This window comes from Larus michahellis, chromosome 1 (genome assembly GCF_964199755.1).
Source record: "Larus michahellis chromosome 1, bLarMic1.1, whole genome shotgun sequence".
In the NCBI taxonomy this organism is placed as follows: Eukaryota; Metazoa; Chordata; class Aves; order Charadriiformes; family Laridae; genus Larus; species Larus michahellis.
The window spans coordinates 93,509,184-93,527,050 of NC_133896.1; the positions used below are offsets into that span (position 1 = coordinate 93,509,184).

The 17,867-nt window shown below is 45.6% G+C and overlaps 2 protein-coding genes across 15 annotated transcripts in view; one reads left to right on the forward strand and one right to left on the reverse strand.

The window, feature by feature from the left end:
• The window catches only part of POLQ (DNA polymerase theta), a 56,833-nt gene extending 53,800 nt beyond the window's left edge, over window positions 1–3,033 (forward strand). For all 7 annotated transcript variants that reach the window (XR_012588187.1, XM_074593483.1, XM_074593490.1 and 4 more), the window contains one exon: window positions 2,535–3,033. Coding sequence is in view for 6 of the 7 variants with exons in the window: in XM_074593483.1 (XP_074449584.1) it covers window positions 2,535–2,648 (114 nt within the window). In the remaining variant the exon portion in view is untranslated. The remainder of the gene's footprint in view (window positions 1–2,534) is intronic.
• A 6,868-nt stretch (window positions 3,034–9,901) lies between these two features.
• STXBP5L (syntaxin binding protein 5L) overlaps window positions 9,902–17,867 on the reverse strand; it is a 205,921-nt gene continuing 197,955 nt past the window's right edge. For all 8 annotated transcript variants that reach the window (XM_074593571.1, XM_074593588.1, XM_074593561.1 and 5 more), the window contains 5 exons: window positions 17,112–17,472; window positions 15,982–16,147; window positions 13,362–13,473; window positions 12,754–12,974; window positions 9,902–11,681 (listed from right to left, as the gene is read on the reverse strand). In XM_074593571.1, the coding sequence (XP_074449672.1) occupies window positions 11,640–11,681; window positions 12,754–12,974; window positions 13,362–13,473; window positions 15,982–16,147; window positions 17,112–17,472 (902 nt within the window). In that variant the 3' untranslated portion in view covers window positions 9,902–11,639. The remainder of the gene's footprint in view (window positions 11,682–12,753; window positions 12,975–13,361; window positions 13,474–15,981; window positions 16,148–17,111; window positions 17,473–17,867) is intronic.

Sequence of the window (17,867 nt, forward strand, 5' to 3'; positions counted from 1 at the left end):
ATTTCTGTCTAGCTGAGACAACAGGGTACTTCTTACCCCTTTGATTAATTGTTTTTAGGGCCAGAAGGGATCTTTTTTTGTGATAATATTGCCTACTGTCCTTTCAGATGCACCATTAAAATTATCCTATAGTGGAAAGATCTGGGTTGCAAAGGATCCCTTGAAGGCTCTCCCTCTTAAGCCCCTACTCAAAGTAGGGCCTGAATGAATTAGTCCTTTTGAGCTACCATATATCTTTTAGTAAAAAAAAAGTGAGCGTTTCTTGGTTTCTGTATTGGTGAGGTTTTTTTCATCTTGCTGGCACAAAAACTTTATTATACTGTAAATTGTGTATTTCTCTGCTGCAGCAGCGATTTTTATTCAGACAAGTTAGATTGGTCACATGCTTGATGCTGGCTCTTGCTCATTTTCAGCTGCTGAAGCGCACAAAAGAAAACTAAAAATATCTTTCCATATATCTAGGAGTTTGTGTTCCAATCAGAGTATCCTTACAAATGGTTTTTAAGAGAAATGACACTACTGATAGTTCTGTTTCCATTTGTAGTCTATCAGTGAGCTAGCTTGCGTCTTTTAAAAGACCACATTGGGGTAATACCTGTTTTTTCATGTGCTGAAGGTGTGAAATGCCTGGGGCATCAGGGCTTTCCTAGTCTGTGCAGAATGTCAAAGTGTGGGTAGGAGCTTTCGGAGCTTATCACAACAGCAAGACTATGAGAATATTGCCAAAGATGGTAGAATGAGGGCTGACCTTGCCTGTTGAGCTGACTCTGGCAATGAGGAGTCAGATAGGAACGTAAAGGTATAGGCTAGATAGATGCTTTTAAACTGCTTGCTTGTTCCCAGCATCGTTGCATTTATGTCTTTAAGGTGGCCAGTATTCCTCCAAGCATGTTTTGGCTGACCGTTGAAAACTCCAGAAATGATTTTGTTTGATTAATGTACAGTAAATTCAGAGCCCAACCCCCCCCGTGTCAGGGTGTTGGTGCGCGTCCCATCTCATCCCATCAGCTTCACCGGGAACCTCGTGCAGGTTTTCGTTTCTCCCCTGCAGCTGCCGTCCCTTGTTCGAGGTGCAGCAGCCCTAATCTGACGTTCCTCACTGTGTGCTGGACTTGTGACCGTTCCCAGAGAGTCTCCCTCTGTATGGTTGACGTTTCTTTTGTAATACTGGGCCTCAAACTTGATCAAGGCCGCCGTGGTTTCAATAAAGTGGAAAATTGATCTGTGTGTCACACAAGCAACGCTTTTTTTTTCTGTGTTCCAGAATTGCATTTTCTTTCCTTCTCACAACAGTGTGTCGTGCTTAAGCCCTGTTCAGTTTTTAATCTCCGATAACCTCGTTTTTTTCCTGCCCAGGCAGTTATTTTTCATCCTATTTTTGAACAGTAGATTATTTCTATCCTACTTCTCTATCCTGCTTCTTTCTACTCTGTACTCGTCTGTGCCGAATTACGTCCTATTTCAAAGCATTTTTCTAGGTTATCGAGATCATTTTGAAATGTGGTATGTAAGGGCATAGGGTTTTGGAAGACAAATATCTCCCTAGTTCTTAATGTTCTTGTAAACTCTTGTGCTCTGATCTCCTCACATCCCTCCTCCCTTCCCCAGTAAAAACTGTGGAGAAATCTCTCCTGTGGGTACCCGTGAGGAAATTATGAAAATGCATGGAGGGGTCAGAAAGCTCGAATAGTTCCTATGTTGACACGGTGGCCTCTAGCTGAGATGAGGAATCGCAATAATTTCAAAGCCTCTTTTCATTCTGCTGTGGGATGGGTGTGGGCTGAAAGATTCATTCAAATAAGCAATCCAGGACAGGCTGGACTCTGCGTGGGTCTTGGGGTAGGAAGGAAAGTCCCTTTATCCAGAGCAGGTATTTACAGTCAGGAAAAAAATCCAGTCTCTTACAATCCAAAAAGTCGCAGGCAAAAATATCTTCTGGTCCTCTAACTGTGTACTGAAATGAACGTTTTTGTAGAAGTACTTGTGGAGGGCAGCAAATGTTGGAGTTGCCTTAACAAAATCGGGATGGGGAAGCTGGGTGGTATTTCTAGCACCTGCATTGGATGTGATCCGCTTTCCCAGAGGTTTGTAGTTTGTGTTTCGCAGAGCGCCTCGTGCTGACACGGCGAGGAGGAACACCGTTCTTTGCCTCTGGACTATTTGGTTTGTGTTTCGCTTTCAGTACACTGAAGTTTTCAGAACAGACTCCGTGAAACACTTAGAATTATGCATCTGGGTGAAAGAGGGGACTCTGCAGGACTCTCTGTTTAATGAAAACTTAGTCTTGCCTCTTTTCTAAGTAGCTTTTAACAGTGCGGAACCAGTCACAACTCTGTGCTGCATAAAACGTTACTGCCTTTATCCAGTTTATCAATTCATAAACCCTAATCAGGATTAAAATGCATTCCCATTGGTGGTAGGCCGGAGCAAATAAATGCAGGAGAGGACTCCAGGTGTGCGGGCACCCCACCTATTGACAGAAGACCAGAGCGCTGAAGTTACGTGTGCAGCTGATGCGTAACGTTTTCTTGTAGGTTGCTCAGATCGTCAAGCACGAGATGGAAAACGCCATCAAACTCTCAGTAAAACTGAACGTTAAAATGAAAATTGGACCTAGCTGGGGAGCCCTGCAGGACCTGGAGCTCTAACACGAAACGCAGCTGTCTCACGTGTGGCGAGGCCGGAGGCACCGAGGACCGGGCAGCGCAAGGGCCAGCGTTCTCGCAGGCAGCGACAGAGGGGCGTGCGGTGCCATCCCCCCTGTCGCGTGCCCACAGACGTCGTTGCAGGCCGGGCTGCCTTCTGAAATGCGTGGTGGAAGCTGGTATGGATTCACCAAGCTAAACCCTTCAGAGGTCAGAGAGCACAGTGAAGCGCGTGTACAGAACTGTGGAATTCTTAATTGCTAAAAGCACAGTATTTAAATGAATTCTGTTAAAATATGCTTGAGCTTGTAATTTAAAACAAAACCCCAAAGCCTAATGGATTTATTACATATGAAATGAACTGGATTATTCTAATAAAACAAAGCGCAAAGATAATTTGTTCTTGTGTGCGGTTTTGTCTAGGGAAAAAAAGTCATTGTGTTTGCACTTCATGTTGAACTTTACAGGCCTCTGGTAGGGTAATTTTGTACTGAATTCTGCTGATGAGATTCAGGTGCTGGAATGGCTTTAGCGCTGGCTGAATTTCTCACTGAGCAGCTGTGCAGCATTCCAGCATTCACAGCGTGTGGAACCGGTGCTTGGTTGGCCTCCGGCTTTTAGGAGAGCGTTTTGGTGACCGACTGCTGTAATTCATCCTACTGCTGTCTTGCACACTGGAAGGAGGGATAGTGTTTGGACTCTGTTAGAGTTAACACAAGATCACCAGCAAAAACATTCCTTTTTAAAGAATTAAACTCAATTTCTTGGTTGAAACCTTAACGGCAATTTGTATTTTTGTGAAGGAAAAAAAATGTCTGGCCAGCTGAAGTGACAGCCTTGCTGGTGTTTGAGGTCTGGTGTGTTAGAGAGTTGTTGCTGAGCGGTGGTGGGTGACCCTGCGGCTCTTCGTTCAGAGACCCGTCTCCTAGGGAAGCCTCGTACCCTGCCCTTTGGTAGCTTCACTAAAAACTGCTCAGATTCCCCGCACGCTTTGCCTTTGCATCTTTGACTCCATCCCTGTGATCAGGCAGAAAGTTTTTCTGGGAGTTCGGGCTTGTCAAGCTGAGCTGGTCCCGAGACTGACTCGGGGCAGCTGCCGGGAGCAGATGCTTCAAAAGAGGGGGCAAGGAAGGAGCTCGCAGGGAATTAATCTGCCACTGTTTGGACTTGCTCTCCTCACTGACACCTTCTGCTCTGGCCAAACCTCACATCACGTGGCTTCGTTTCCCTTCCAGATGGTTGCGATGGTTATATGAGTTCAGCTGTTTTTGTTAACTTTGTACAATGCCTGACCTTGAATTCTGTTATTTTCATTGTGTAGCCCTTGTACGTTACAAGAAAGGGAGGACAGGTACCTCCCGTCATCTTTATGCCTCTAATTATTTTATCATGTCTTTCTTCTGCGGTCCCTCCCTAATGTAAGCAATCTCCATCTTTCCATTCTTGCCTCCTGTGAGAAATTTTCAAGCCCCTAATTATTCTTTCATTTCTGAACTTCTGCCGGATCCGTTTTAAGATGTGTCCTTTTGAAGTTGCCTTTATACCCTGATCTGAGGGGATGCGTACTTGGCTTTCGACAGCCTGGCAGTACGCTTGAGCGTGTTAACTTCAAATGCGGCGCGTTTGGCGTGGCCCGTTCTCCTGACATCAGAAGTACCTGGCGCCGAGCTTTCAAGAACGTGGTGAGTTTTAAAAGACGTTAATGGGGCCTGCGTACAAAAGGCCGCATCCTGGACTCCGACCCACCACCTGTCTGTTGTGCGGCAGAACGGACGCGTGGCATTGGGTCCGAGCCCCAGGCGAGGATGCCTTGCCTGCCCTGCTCAGCACCGACTTGGCTTCTTTCCTGGTTTGGATTTTGCTTTACCTTGAGATTTTTTTGTTTTGTTTCCTTCCTGCCTGCTCTGCGCTGTGGTTTTCTACCACATCTGTCACCTGGTGGCCAAGCCCTTTATCCACAGTGTGCGGTTGATAGACAGTTGTTTCTTTTTTAAGCTTATTAAAGCTTTTGTTATTAACGGATCTGAGCCTTGGCACCCCGGCGTCTGACCGTTTGTGTGCCCTGCCTGTGAAGATGCTGGGTTGGACTCATTATCAATTCACATGGGCTAATGATTTCCTGTCCTGGGGTGTCATGCGGTGACACACCTGTGCTGTATTTCAGGCCTCACCGGAGCTGCTGTAATTTGGGTTGCTTGTTCTTTGGCACGTTACAATATTTTCCTCCCGCATCCTGTCTTTAGTATTTCAGAAGGATGGATCTCACGTGTATTTCCCAACAAGCTCTCTAGACAGGGGTGATGCTAATCAATTAGGGGATTGACACAGAACTAAACTTACTTTGCTAAACAACCCCAATGAGTTCATTTTAATTAAGCAGTAATTTGGAGCAAATGAGAAGATAAAAGGTGGCCACTGCTCTGTGAGCGAGGCGGCTGTGGCATCTGAGTCATGATACTAGAACTGGCTCTGAGCTGTTGCCTGATTGCTGCTATTTACCTTTCTTAATTCTGATTAGACTTTAACAATTAGTGAGGCCAAGCAGGGGAAGCAGAAGAGGGCTTATGTCAGGTGCGCAGAGGCACTGCTTGGAACTGTGCAGAAGATGATACCTGCTCTTTCTGAAGTTGGTAGGAGGAGGTTGGCTGCTCGCATTACTTACTTATTTTTTGCCTGTGGGACCCTCTCCCCCCACCTCTGATGGGCTGAGGCCTGTGTTTAGCTGGAAACTTGGTTTTTTTCTAGTTCAGGACCCAATAACCAGAGTGCAGGCTGTTCTCTGTCGTCTTGTAGACAGGATGGGATGCATGGATTGTGTTTGCTCTCTGTTTCTCAGATAGTTTACGTGTCTCTTTCTCTTTGCAGTCCACTCCTGCCTCCTGTTACTCGGCGCTGCACAGCACGTGCAGTAACACGCATGGTCCGGCAGCCCAAAAAGACGGATGAATGCTGCGGAAGGGGTAGGAGTTCTGTTTGTTACGGCAGCCTTGTCACTCGGTGTCCACGGCACCGCTGCTGCAGCCTGGTCCTGCCCTGTGCCCTGTGCTGCCCTTGCCCGGCTGCTGCACCAGCCGGTGGGTCTCCGTCTGCCAGAAGAAACTGGGTTGGGACCCAGTCCTGACAAATCGCTGTGGTCATCAGCACCACCTTGTCTTCACCTCACGTGGCCCCGTGTGACCCAGCTCCTTGCAGGGAGAGCCCCGTCCCCTTGGGCTGCCGAGCAGCCGTGTTCCGTTCAGTTCATATCCTCTTTCTTGTCAAAAAAAATTAAAATTTTGATTGTATGGGGCAGAACTTCCCTGGATTCAGTAGCAGGAACTCCTGCCATTGATGTTTGATACAGCTACTCAGGCCTTTTTCCTCACATGCAGACCACAAGCTTGTTTTGCTTGGTCTTTCTGCTGCTGCTTTCCTTCTATCGCTCCCTACCGAGAGTGCTCCGTGCGCTTCCTGGTAGGTGGGCAGTGGTGGGAGAGAAGCAGGTGACAAAAGACGACACACAGTAATCTGATCTGGCTTGGTCCTTTGGCCTTTCTCCCATGCTACTTGCGTTTCATCACGAAGAGAGTTGTAGAGTTTTTCCTGCTGTTTGTTCCCCTATAAATCCGTAGCTGAAAAGAGGGAGCTGGAAGCTCAGTAGCTTTGGCTGACGTCTTTGAGCCTCTCCTGGCAGAGCAACTCAAACATGTTGTTGGTAAAGTGCCCTGAAACAAGCCCATTTCTGCCTTTCTGAGGTCTCAGCTTGTAGGTGACTGCTTTTAACCCGCAGTGGAAGTGAGGTGAAGGGTGCTCTCTGTCGGCTGAAAAGCCCAGGTTTGAGGCTAATCGCATTCCTGGGGACTGGTGGTGTGATCCTGAGGGACGTGTGAGCTCCTCGCGGTAAAGCATCAGCTGGAGCCCAGGTTCTGTCCCTGCACGAGCTGCCGGAGGACGGGAGGTGGCCGTCACCCCCCACCAACAGCCGTGACTGCATTTCCCCATTCCTCAGTGAGTAAACTCCACCCAAGGCTTTACGTGAAACACGCACCTTTGAAATACTGTAAAGAATCCAGGAGTAGAGGTTGAAAAAAAAAAAAGAGATCTACACCCACTAATATCAATTCTTTCCTTTATTTTCTTTCCCTCTTTTTTTTTTTTTTTTTTTTTGGTTGTTACTGGGGACTTGAAACAGCCTCAGTTAAAGATGCCTTAGTTTTCCTTTTGTGACGCTGATTTAGGATACCTGTGGAAACAGGCCGTGGTTAGCACAGGAGTGTGTGATTCACCCCAGATTAGCCTTCCTTCTGAGATACAGGTTGTGACTCGTTAACAAACCCCAGACAGACTCTGTCCACGTTTCCTCGACACTGAATCTGAATATTGGTTGCTATTTAAAAAAGTACAATGTTTGATTTGTTGATTTAATCACAAAACAAAACACATGAATGGAAACACTCATTTACGTGACTATTGCTTATACACCTAAGATGAAGAGTTGACTTACAAATGGACACACGTAGGTCCTTAATGAGAGAGAGTGTGTTCTTACTAAGACCATACCAAGGCAAAAAAAACCATTCGAGACTGAACTATACTGTGCTTGAATTCACCTTTAGGGTACGGAACAGGTTGTATGGGGGGGCCTGGGGTATTTAAGGGGCGTAATCAACTGAAATCTGGCTTTTTGCCTGTGTTACAATACACAGAGTTTATAAATGGTGGAGTCCTGAGGTTGAACGCAGCGCTTATTTACGCCGCAGTGTTTTCTTCACTTAAATTGTAAACTGAAAAAAAATATTTTTGTATGCATATCTTGTTACAATGTACATGTGTGTGAAAGGGCTTCTCTAAAAGGACTCTGTAAACTGTTTTAGAAAATTTCTGTTTGTGATAACTTTACACAATATATGGAGTATTTCTGTTAAATATTTTTCTAACGAGCTATAGTCTGGTAATATAGGGGGTGTCTAATTGATGCACGTAGTTGAACTGTAAAAAAAAAATTTAGAAAACGGGTCATTATGCAAACCAAAACCTGATTCTCAAATTTTCCTTTATCTTGTCTTTTACTTCAAGATTTGAAGCTTAAGTTAAAAATTTTGGAATGGATTTTAGTTTTTTTTTTTTTTTTTTTTTTTTTAAAATACAATAGCTTGTACTTCATTGAAGACTTGCCAACTCTGAAAACGTATAAATAATCTAATTTAATGCATTTTTCTCTGTATACTCTGTCTATCTACAGCTCTGTGCCTAAGATTAAAGGTGTCTGGTGGAGTGCAGAGGTGCGTGTGTGCTGCTGGGACTTCTGTGTGTCTGGTTTTGGCTGTGGCTGTGGTGGAGCGCTCCTGTAAGGAAGAACCTGAGGAAACAAGGTATCCAAATGAATAAAAAGCGTTTTAAGAAGTCGAACAACTCTTTCCAGCCAATCTGGACTATTCTAAGTGCGGACTGCGATGTTGAAGATTCCGCTAAGTTTAGGATTTTGCTTGAGGTGGTGCTGTCTTAGTGGGAAAGGTGAAAGCACATGATTTCAACATCCAGCAACAGCAAGTGTCCTCAATTTCCTTGCAGCAAGTCAGGTCAGATGCTGTGCCCGTCGCTTGGAATGCCGCATCGGTATTCCTTTCACTAACAGCCTTTAGCGGCGTTCAGGTCAGGCCTTTCAGAAGTCCCACACTCCCCCTCATCTCACAGTAAATCAACCAGGCGAGAGTTTTTCCTCCCTCATTGAAGTTTTTAAGTGATGAGTTTGGTGGGTTTTTTTTTCCCCACATACATGGTAAATCGTGATAGAAAGCATTTAACAGTGTGCACTAACAAACTTATACAACATATACATTACATATATATATTTATATATATAGAATGTTCTATATACAAACATATACAACTTTTTAGATCTCTCTACAGACTACAAGAAAATTGATAATTATAGTCACAAGAGGTGAACTGAACAGAAATGGTAATTTGTAACTGTCTGGAAATATGTAAAATATGTAAGAGTGGAAAGCAAGATACAGCTGTGACCTCAATGGGGAGTACTGGAGAAAAGTTGCTTAAAAGTTTAGTGTTAAAAATTGTAAGTTTGAGGGATGCTAGATTCTCGTTTCTCTGTTGCATAAAAATGCAAATGGAAATCTACCGGCAGGTTGGTTTTTGGTGTCCCACTCCCCCCCTCCCCGGCCCCGTGTTAAGCTAGAGACTGTTGGCAGCCAAATTCAGTCAGGCATTGTGTAAATGACTTGTTGAAGACACTTTTCTCTCTGGGTGTGCTGTAGTGATTCGCAATTAAAAGTTGCTCTTCAGTTTTTACATCTGATTCTTAAACGAGCGAGCGGGCTTCCAGCTCCTCCAGCCTGAAGACATCGCCACTGGAATCGAGGTAACAGGAATCTGACCTGCAATCTGCTTAAAGGCTGCCTGTGTTACGCCAGTTCATAGTGGAAACTGGTCCCGTAGCCTGTGGGTCTACAAGTGCCACACTGGAACCGGTAACGGCCTCGCCATCCACCGGCTTAGCGCGGAGGCAAGCGTAGAGCCGGGTACAGACCGAACGCTGGTGGGGCAGCCTGGGCTTGGTCTTAGCGAAAGGTGGCTATAGCTGCTCCGTAAAAGCAGAGAAGGTGGAGAAAAATAAGGTCTAAAAAGTTGGCTGGAGGGTTTGAAGGCTGCCCCAAGTGATTTTGTTGCCCAGAGTATAAGACAGAGTTTTGTTGTGGAGCACAGGCCAGAGCACAGGCAGAGTGCTTATTTAAACAGAAGATGGCTATAATGTTGGTCTCGTTTATTTCTCATTCTGGATGCCTGGTTACACTGGTGCTTCCTCACACACGCAAGGTCTGTGGCCTGGCCACTGGAAGGAGTTCCCCCACCCACTTCCTATTGGCATCAGAGCGGTGAGGTTTGCCGTTTCCTCAAACACCCACAGACAGACAGACATCCCCTCAGCTCACGGACAACTCCAATTCCTTATCTCTCAGCAGAAACCTAGGCGCTGCCTGGGCTTTGACCTTTTTCCCCACAGGTTTCTGCGCCTCTCACAATTACAGCGCAGTTTCTCCTGTGACAGAGGGGAACTGGCTGAGTCTCGTGCCCAGTTGAGCTAGACCTGTCAGGGCATCGCTTTGCGTGTGCCCATGTAGAAATGTAAAAAAATCCTGTAAAATGTGACATTCCTGTTGTGCTACAATGTGAATTTAAAACTTAACACCTCAGCTCTGTTCCAACCCTTTAACGTGTGCAGCTGGGCTGATAGCAAAGCCAGACTTCTGGACTGTACCTTTTCCTGGACTCCATTTTATTGTAAGAAAAGGAAGGATATAGGAACGGCATCTTTGAGCGAGATCATCTAAACACTGGGACGATATAAATGCCAGCAAAGCTAAGGCCCAGTCAGGAGGAGGATGCTGCATCAGTGTCCATCAGGACTCCTTGAAGAGACAGAGGATGCCACTCCTCTCATATAGTACATTTTTAAATGCTGCTTTTCCACCTTTTCCTCACTTCTCTTTTCTAATTTGAAACTACGTCCAGGCCTCCAGTGCTTTGTTTCCAAGCCAATCTTGGAAAAAAAATTCTAATGGAGCAGTTGAGCCGTGTGGCAGTGAGGCTCTGGTAGGCCACCGTGGCTGCGGCACACCCATGGACTAGGACTCCACTTGCGCAGACAGGGAGGTTCTACTTTCTGTTCTCTTCTGTAGCTGTGGGTTGGAGAGTTTTCCACAGCGCTCACTGTAGAAACCAAACAAGCCCCTTTGAAGCAGAAGCAAATCACTTTTAGCAGTGCGAGCAGAAAAATCAATTGCCACGCACCCGTGGCGTCATTTTATACATGTGCCAATTCAGTGCCGTATGTTGACAATTGTTTTTCATGCTCCTCCCCCGGCCCATCGTTTCGTCTTGCTGCTCTGATCTCTCTCGCCCAGCTTTAGCGGGGGGTTACTGTGCAGTTCCCTTATTTCAACTGACCACTTCAGAAAAATCACTGCTGCGCAAGCTGCTGAGCAGCTTCTGCGAGCAGAACTTGCCAGGACTCTCCAACTTGTAGCCCTGTGGTTTCCCATCTTGCCTTCCTGAACTGGAAGAAGCCATTTCCTAAGCTGGTTTTCTATTCCTGCTACCGCAAAATAAGGCAACCAAGTGATACAGACACCACGGGGATGAAAAATGCCACAGCCCCCTTCAAGGACAACTGAGCTGCATCTAGAGCACATTTAAAAAGTACAGATAAGGATGACATGTCATGTGCTCTGACTTGCAAATAAACCATCTATGCTGATGTTTTAATGACATTTCAGATAGTGCCTGTCCAGCTACGTGAAAAATCTATAAATTTGGGGCACAGAATTTTGAAGTTATTTCTTTTTCTGGTAGGAGTTAAAAGAGCACTGATTTCAAGCAAGGTTTTTAAGGGAAATAAATAGCAGATAAGAAAATGCAGCTCAACTCATTTTTGTGTTGAGAACGGTAGCAAACATGCTTGAAATGTACTGGCTTTTTGTAATGTCACTTTTAAAAAATAAATATTTTTGGCATTTAATTTTCTTTTTTTCTCAGAAGAGAAATAAATCCCATTTTTCTTCGGTCACAACATGCTTTCTTTTTCTCTTTTTTTTTTTTTTTTTTTTAAGATGTCAATTAGTCATGCAAAGTTTTATAAGTGCATTAACATTCGAGTTTGTACAGAATATTTTTAACCAGACGCACTCCCCACAGTTCATACCTACAGCTTCTGAAAAAACTACATGCCACAGTGATGGTTGAGTTCCTTTTGGAAAAAAAATTGGCTACCGCATGAGCCAGCTGTTGCAGTAAGACCCACATGATTCTAGCTTCCGTCTCACGGTCTGTAAAATTTCTCCTTGACTCCCACTGTGATGAATCCAATAATAGCAACAGGAAAACATCTTCTAGGAGAAAAAACTGTCTCTGGCCACTGACTGGTAGATTTGGGAATGAGCGTTGCTTCCCCTGAACATTGTTCTTAATAAAGCCACAAGCAGCTTCTTTGAAAGTCTAAAACTGGTACCACTTTTTGTCCTTGTATTTCAGCATCACCTACAGAAACGGGAAACAAACAAACAAACAGATATAAAACACTGCTCTGCACACGAGGTATCACACATGACTGACTTAGACCCATTCACTGTCACAACTTCCTAAGTCAAAAAGGAAGAGCACTGCAGTGCTTTTACTAACAGTGTCATGAGGTCTCGATTCCACTGAGACCTTGTATTTAATTTCATAATTGCGACATTAAAAAACCCACCACGTTAACCTGCTATTGCTGTTCATTACAAGATTTTTTCCTGAGGACTTTTAACTACTTTTCTTCTGCAAAAAGTACAGAGGTTCAGGAATAACCACGAACTTGTTTTTTACACCTATAGAAAGAAGCTTATCTATGGAGCATAGTAGATACGTCCTGAATATATAAACTTTTTGCATTTCAGGGCACGTTCTTTCTGAGTATTTTTGCCTCACACTTACAAAAGCCAATAAAAATGTAAAGCCTTGTCCAGAGATGTGATGCATTGTATATTTAAAAAGAAAATAATGTTGGGAAGTATTCTTTAATCTTGTTTTATCTTCAAAGAAAATCACTTCAGCTGATTCCCAGCCTTAACAGCGTGGGATGGAAGAGCTTTGCATTTCCAGCTCCAAGCACAGAAGCTGTCTATTCCAGGCAAGCCCTATTCTATATAACTGTACTAGAAATGTTCTTCTCTTCCCAATAAGATCTCTAAAGGTTCCTATATACACACCCACCTACCTGTTTGCCCTACTGCAAAGCTGTGCTGCACTAAATGGCTTAAAAAAAAAAACCATAATGAATTAGCGAGAAAGGCGAGAGATGAGAATTGCCAGGTTCTAAATTCAGAGGCTAACAATGGATGCTCGCTTATGAAAACATGAAAGGAAGGGGGTGTGCAACAGAAGTTTATTTTTGGTGTTCCTGTTGCTTGGGAGCAGGAAAAATGGCGTGTCGGTTAACAGGAGTACACCGCAACCAGCATGACTGGGCGGAATGGGGAGAACCGTACTTGACATTCCCAAAGGGAAGCCAAGGCTCAGTTGCAAGGTTGGCAATTCCTAGTTCTGGGTGTGTGGTGCCAGGCACCCCCCCTACCTCGTGTGCATGTTTGGAAAATGCCTCTGCGCTGGCCATCATGCTCGCAGTCCTTTCATCCAGCTCTCCCAGTTTCTGTCCTCTCTCATCAAGGGCGATGCGCGCGCGAGTCAAGTCCCCAATGACTCCGCCTGCGGCTCCTCGCACGCCTTCGATTCCACCTGACCCGGGGATGTGCTGGGCAAGACTGCGAGAGGCTTTTCCTGCCGTGGCCTCACCAACTGCAAAGGAGAAATGGACAAACAGACAGGAATGAGGTCCTGGCCCTGGCTCTGTCAGCGCTTCTCGTCCTCGAGCTGCAGCCTCGCAGCGGTGATGCCGTTTGAGGTGCAGATGGCACGCATGGAAGACTTCGCTCTGTGCACCGGCACAGCTACAGCGCACTCCTGAGCCCGCCCCCCAACTCAATTCCTAAAAAGAAGCTGCCACAGTGAAGGGATCACGGGAAGGCAACTGAGGGACCCTCTCCCCTTTCTTCACGATACCATCTTTATTTTTTCATCAATGGTCTAAAGCTTGCGTACCACTCCATTCCTAGATGACAAGGGCAGGGCATCCTATGAATTAATTGCTGCAAAAAAAATTAACCAATGCAATAAATGACTTACAAAGTTCCTCTCTGTCAAAAGCTTGTCCACTTCCTCCAAAAAGACCTTTGAGAAAGCCTCTGTTTTGGGCTTCGGGTGTTTCCACGGGAGTAAACAAATCCCCAAGCATGTCCTAGGCAAAGTCAGACAAAAGTCCATGTGAAAAATCAGCGAGGTGAAAGCAGTTCTAGGTGTTTGCTTTATTTGCATTAATGAGCCACATGCATTGGAGTTAATCAACTAGTTCTAAAAGATTCTGTTGCATGAACAGTATTGAGTACTTAACATTTGTGTTTCATGACAGGCAAATACTTGGGCTAACCCAATTCGCTCGTGCTTTCAAAGGGACTTGGTTTGTCACTTCCCTGTCTTATGTTCATTACCACAAAGAAAAAAATGTATAAGCAATACAGAGTAAAAATATCAGTGATAAAATCGCGTTTTGCTCAGAAACAGCAGAGGTGACGTGATAATTGAATAAATGATTTGTTGTGAATTACGTGTTTTGCTTTAGTGGTTATCCAGACAAGCAGGGCAGGCACCTCTCTTTTCTCTCTGCAGCGTACCTGAGTTCAGTGCTTGCTAGCAGTTCAGAGAGCTTGGTGGTTTGTTCTTTAGTTGGTTTTTGTGTGGTTTGTTTTGTTTTGGTTTGGTTTTTAAACCAAAAATCCCCATCACCTTCCTTACAATCTTCCCCCGACCCCGTTACTGTGCATTTTGGCAGTGCCATCAGTGAGGCTAAATAAGCACGTCTGAAGGCACCGTCACGGTGCCAGATCTTGGACCCAAACGAATCTCAGGCTCGGCTTCCTTTGCAGCAGTACTAGATGTGCAACGGGAGCTGCTGCTGCCCTGTTGCTCAGCTCTGTGTTTGCTCATCCGAGCCTCAACAGGCCGCGGCGGCTGTTGCACTGCAAGGAGCGCTGGGCTCCCGGGAGGCCGAGTGCGAGGACAAGCGCTGTGACTCACACTTCCCGCTCCTCCGCACAGGCACCTGCTCTGGGGAGAAAAATTACCGCAGCCCTGTGAGCCTAAGGGGAGGCTGTCGTGCAGCCTGGCTTGTTTTCCTAGGTAGCAGGTGATACTGGGTCATCTGCTTTTTGCACACATATAATGACTGTGCAAGCCTTTTACTCTCCTCTTCGCACACAAGCCAAGATACAAGCAGCCACAGTCCGGCAGTACAGAGAAGCAAGGGCTGCGTTTCCCTTTGGTTCAATGTTGTATGATGCTATTAAGGTTAATAATAAAATTTAAAAAAAAAAAAAGAAAAAAAAAAAGTAGCAATCGGGCTACTAACAGCCTCTCACTATAGGTCCATCTTCTAAGACACACTGATTGAACCTTTTGATCATTTTAAAATCGGTTCCCTGCAAAATGATCTCGGATGCGCAAAAGCTTGTGTGCAACGCTCGCTCCTCGCAGTGATTTGCAGACTTGAGAGAGACAGTGCTGTGATGTGAGTTGAGCAGCTCAGCACATGTTATTCCCTGGGGCATAATGAGTGCTGGCAGGACCGTTTCTTTTATATTTCTATCCTAGTTCACTGCTAATTATATAACCTAAAACTTATTCCCTCTCTTTTTTTTCCCCTTTTATTGCTCGTGTCTCTCCCTGTAACCTCTCACAATTCCTCCTCTTCAGTAAATGACATTTTAATTCGCATTTTCATTGCAAAAAAAACCCTGAACCCAAATCTAACATTGTAAAGACCCTTTGCTCAAAATAAATTATTTTAATTAGACTGTTTCTGGAGCTATTGTATTTTAATGTACAATGGGAGATGCTTTGCTCATCTGGAAGAAGGGGAGTACCAATTATTGGTGTAAAAACAATGGTAAATAATTGAAAATATATTAAAACAGAGCATTTTTTTTGATACTAACCACGCTGGTTTGTCTCATGTTCCCACCTATCTACTGAAAGCTGCAGGTATGAAGATATTTTTAGAGTTAAAATTAAAAAAATGATAAAAATATGGGAAGGAATTCATATTTTCACTGAGGCAGTTGCCGTGTGGTTGGACACATGCTGGTACCAACTGCTGTAGCTGCTATCCGTTTGTAGCTTCCCCTTCTTTCCCTTCAGTCATTTTTAACAGTTGGTCTTTCGTACGGTGGGACTTCGAGGGAAGCGGGCCATGAAGAGTCCCGCTTGGGCACAAATCTGCCTCTGTGCAGAGCCAGCAGAGACTGCCATTCCCTGCGGGCATGCTGTGGGCTCGGGCCAGCCGTTCGGGCAGAGGAGCGAGGTGACAGTGTCATGAAAAAGCCCAAACAGCGGCAGAGCTGCTGACCTCTCTCTGCTGCTTCGACGGTCATTCAGCCAGGGCGAGCGGAGAGGAACACGTCTGTCCTCCTCCTGCACCACAGCCTTCACTTCAAATAATAAAAATTACTAAATACTAAAATACTTCTTTCCCCCACCAACATTTATGTTTGCTATTTGGCAACAACTTGTCATCTCTGGTAATGCCAGTGTTACTTATTTAACCATTTAAAACATTGTCTTTTGAATAGAAACCGTATTGACAATTTTGAGCAACCTAGCAGTAAACACATGGCAATTTACATCTGACGGGTCAGGCCACCAGCCCTCCCACGCAAACACAAGGGCAACAAAGTAAGGGTTGGAGCCCTACCTGCAGGTTGTCACACATCTCCTGGCTGTACGTCAGGCGCTGGATCTCTGTGGGAGAGCTGAGGTACAAAGCTTGCCCTTCGTTAGTGAAACAAAAGGTGCGCGCAATCCTCATGTCTGTCACAGGCAAATAGTTGATGTCCAGCAGTGGGCGAAGGCTGGGCAAGCTGAGGAGAAGCAGATCCCTAGGTTAGTCACCAGTTGGTACACCTCCTCTGTGCCTGCATTTTAAACCCACATGTAAATTTATACTTTTCATAACTGGAATAGTTAAAAGTGCAGCTCTAAGCTGAAAAATTCTGCCATAAACGCGCTGCCTTCCTACTTTGTTTCCTTGCACGGAGAACTTGCAGCTGCCTTGCCTCGATGACCCTTCGGCTTCTGCTACCCTCTGGATCTGGGATGGGCGTGTGGCACAGCGTGGCTTGTGCCACGCGTCTGGGCAGTTTGCTAGGCAAGGCCTGCCCACGGTCACCGCACGGGCATCTGCGGAAAAGGGCAAGGCAGGGCCCTGCTTGCACCCTGCGGACAGAGGCTCCAGCATCGCCTTTGCTGTCCTCCAGCTTCTCCTGGTACAACATTTTGGATGGCTCTTTCCAAAATGTAAATGGCCCGGCTGGGGAAATGGGGTGCGGCAAGCCGAAAGCACGGCTCCAGGGCTACTGCATAGTCAGCTCAATGGCGGAGATGACAAGGAAGGGAAACCAGGTGCTCAGAGCGGAAAAATCTTCCGAAATGGCAAGAGTGGGGCTTGCTACTTCACCCTGGATAAGCAATAAATACTCTTTCTACGCCTGACTTTTTCTATGCTCCTCTATACCTGACTTACCGTAAATGAACAGAACTATCAGGGTTTTCTTTTACGGTAGTTAAAAATCAAGAGCCATCAATTGTCATGGGCGGGGGATTACTATGAAATAAAGGAGTTTGCTTTGCTGTGCAGCTGCCTTAACTCCCCCCGTGGCGACAGGCCAAGGAACAGGTACGGCAGCCGGCAAGGCAGGGCATTAAATGCAGCCACCAGGGAGTTAAGGCAGAGCATCAGGCACTCCGGAGCAAACGCAAGGGGAACGTGACGGCACCGTGCCACCTCTTAGCTTAGTTTTGCCACAAGATTAGTTAGATAAGTACCTCAGTGTCATGATGTGCCCATTGGCACAAAAGCACGCCAGACAGACGCTGTTACAGAGGGTGACCACATCTGCTCGCAATAAAAAGGACGTTTCGGTGATGTTGTGGACATAAAGACATGTTTGGGAAGGCAATGAGAAGACTTTGGCTTGTTTTTCTGAACAAATGACTGCAAATTGATGATCACCCATATCCTGGGAGGAGGAAGGGGAATGCATGACAAGTTTCCTTTTCCTTGTTTTTTCACCGTCATCAGCACTGTGTGGGTCCCTCCATACTTCGTACGGTGGATGTGTCAGCGTCCCCATGCAGTCCAAGCACGCGAAGGTCAGCACGGCTCCTTTCAGTGTCAGAACTGTGCCTGCAAAATGTAATTTCCTCTCACTGGCACTGGCACCACAATTAAACTGGTTGTCAGTACTGCGAACGCGTGCAGCACGGCTGACATTCGGCTTTTGTAAATAGAGCAAACAGATTAATCTAGCTAAAGTGACAAGCCTTCCTTGCTCGGTTCTTCCTGACCACACAAGAAGGTGAACAAACAGCCTGCCTGTACTGGAAAGGTCTCAGGCAGCCTATATCAAATAATCTATATAATACACGGTACCGAATACCATAAAGACAGGCTGTTGTTTATCTCTATATTCTACTAGTACGATATTTATTCCCCAGCAATAAAATTGCTCTCCTCAGTCTGGTGACCTTCCAAGCATTGTTTTTCTAAACAAACCAGGGGTGGGAAACCTCTATTCCTGT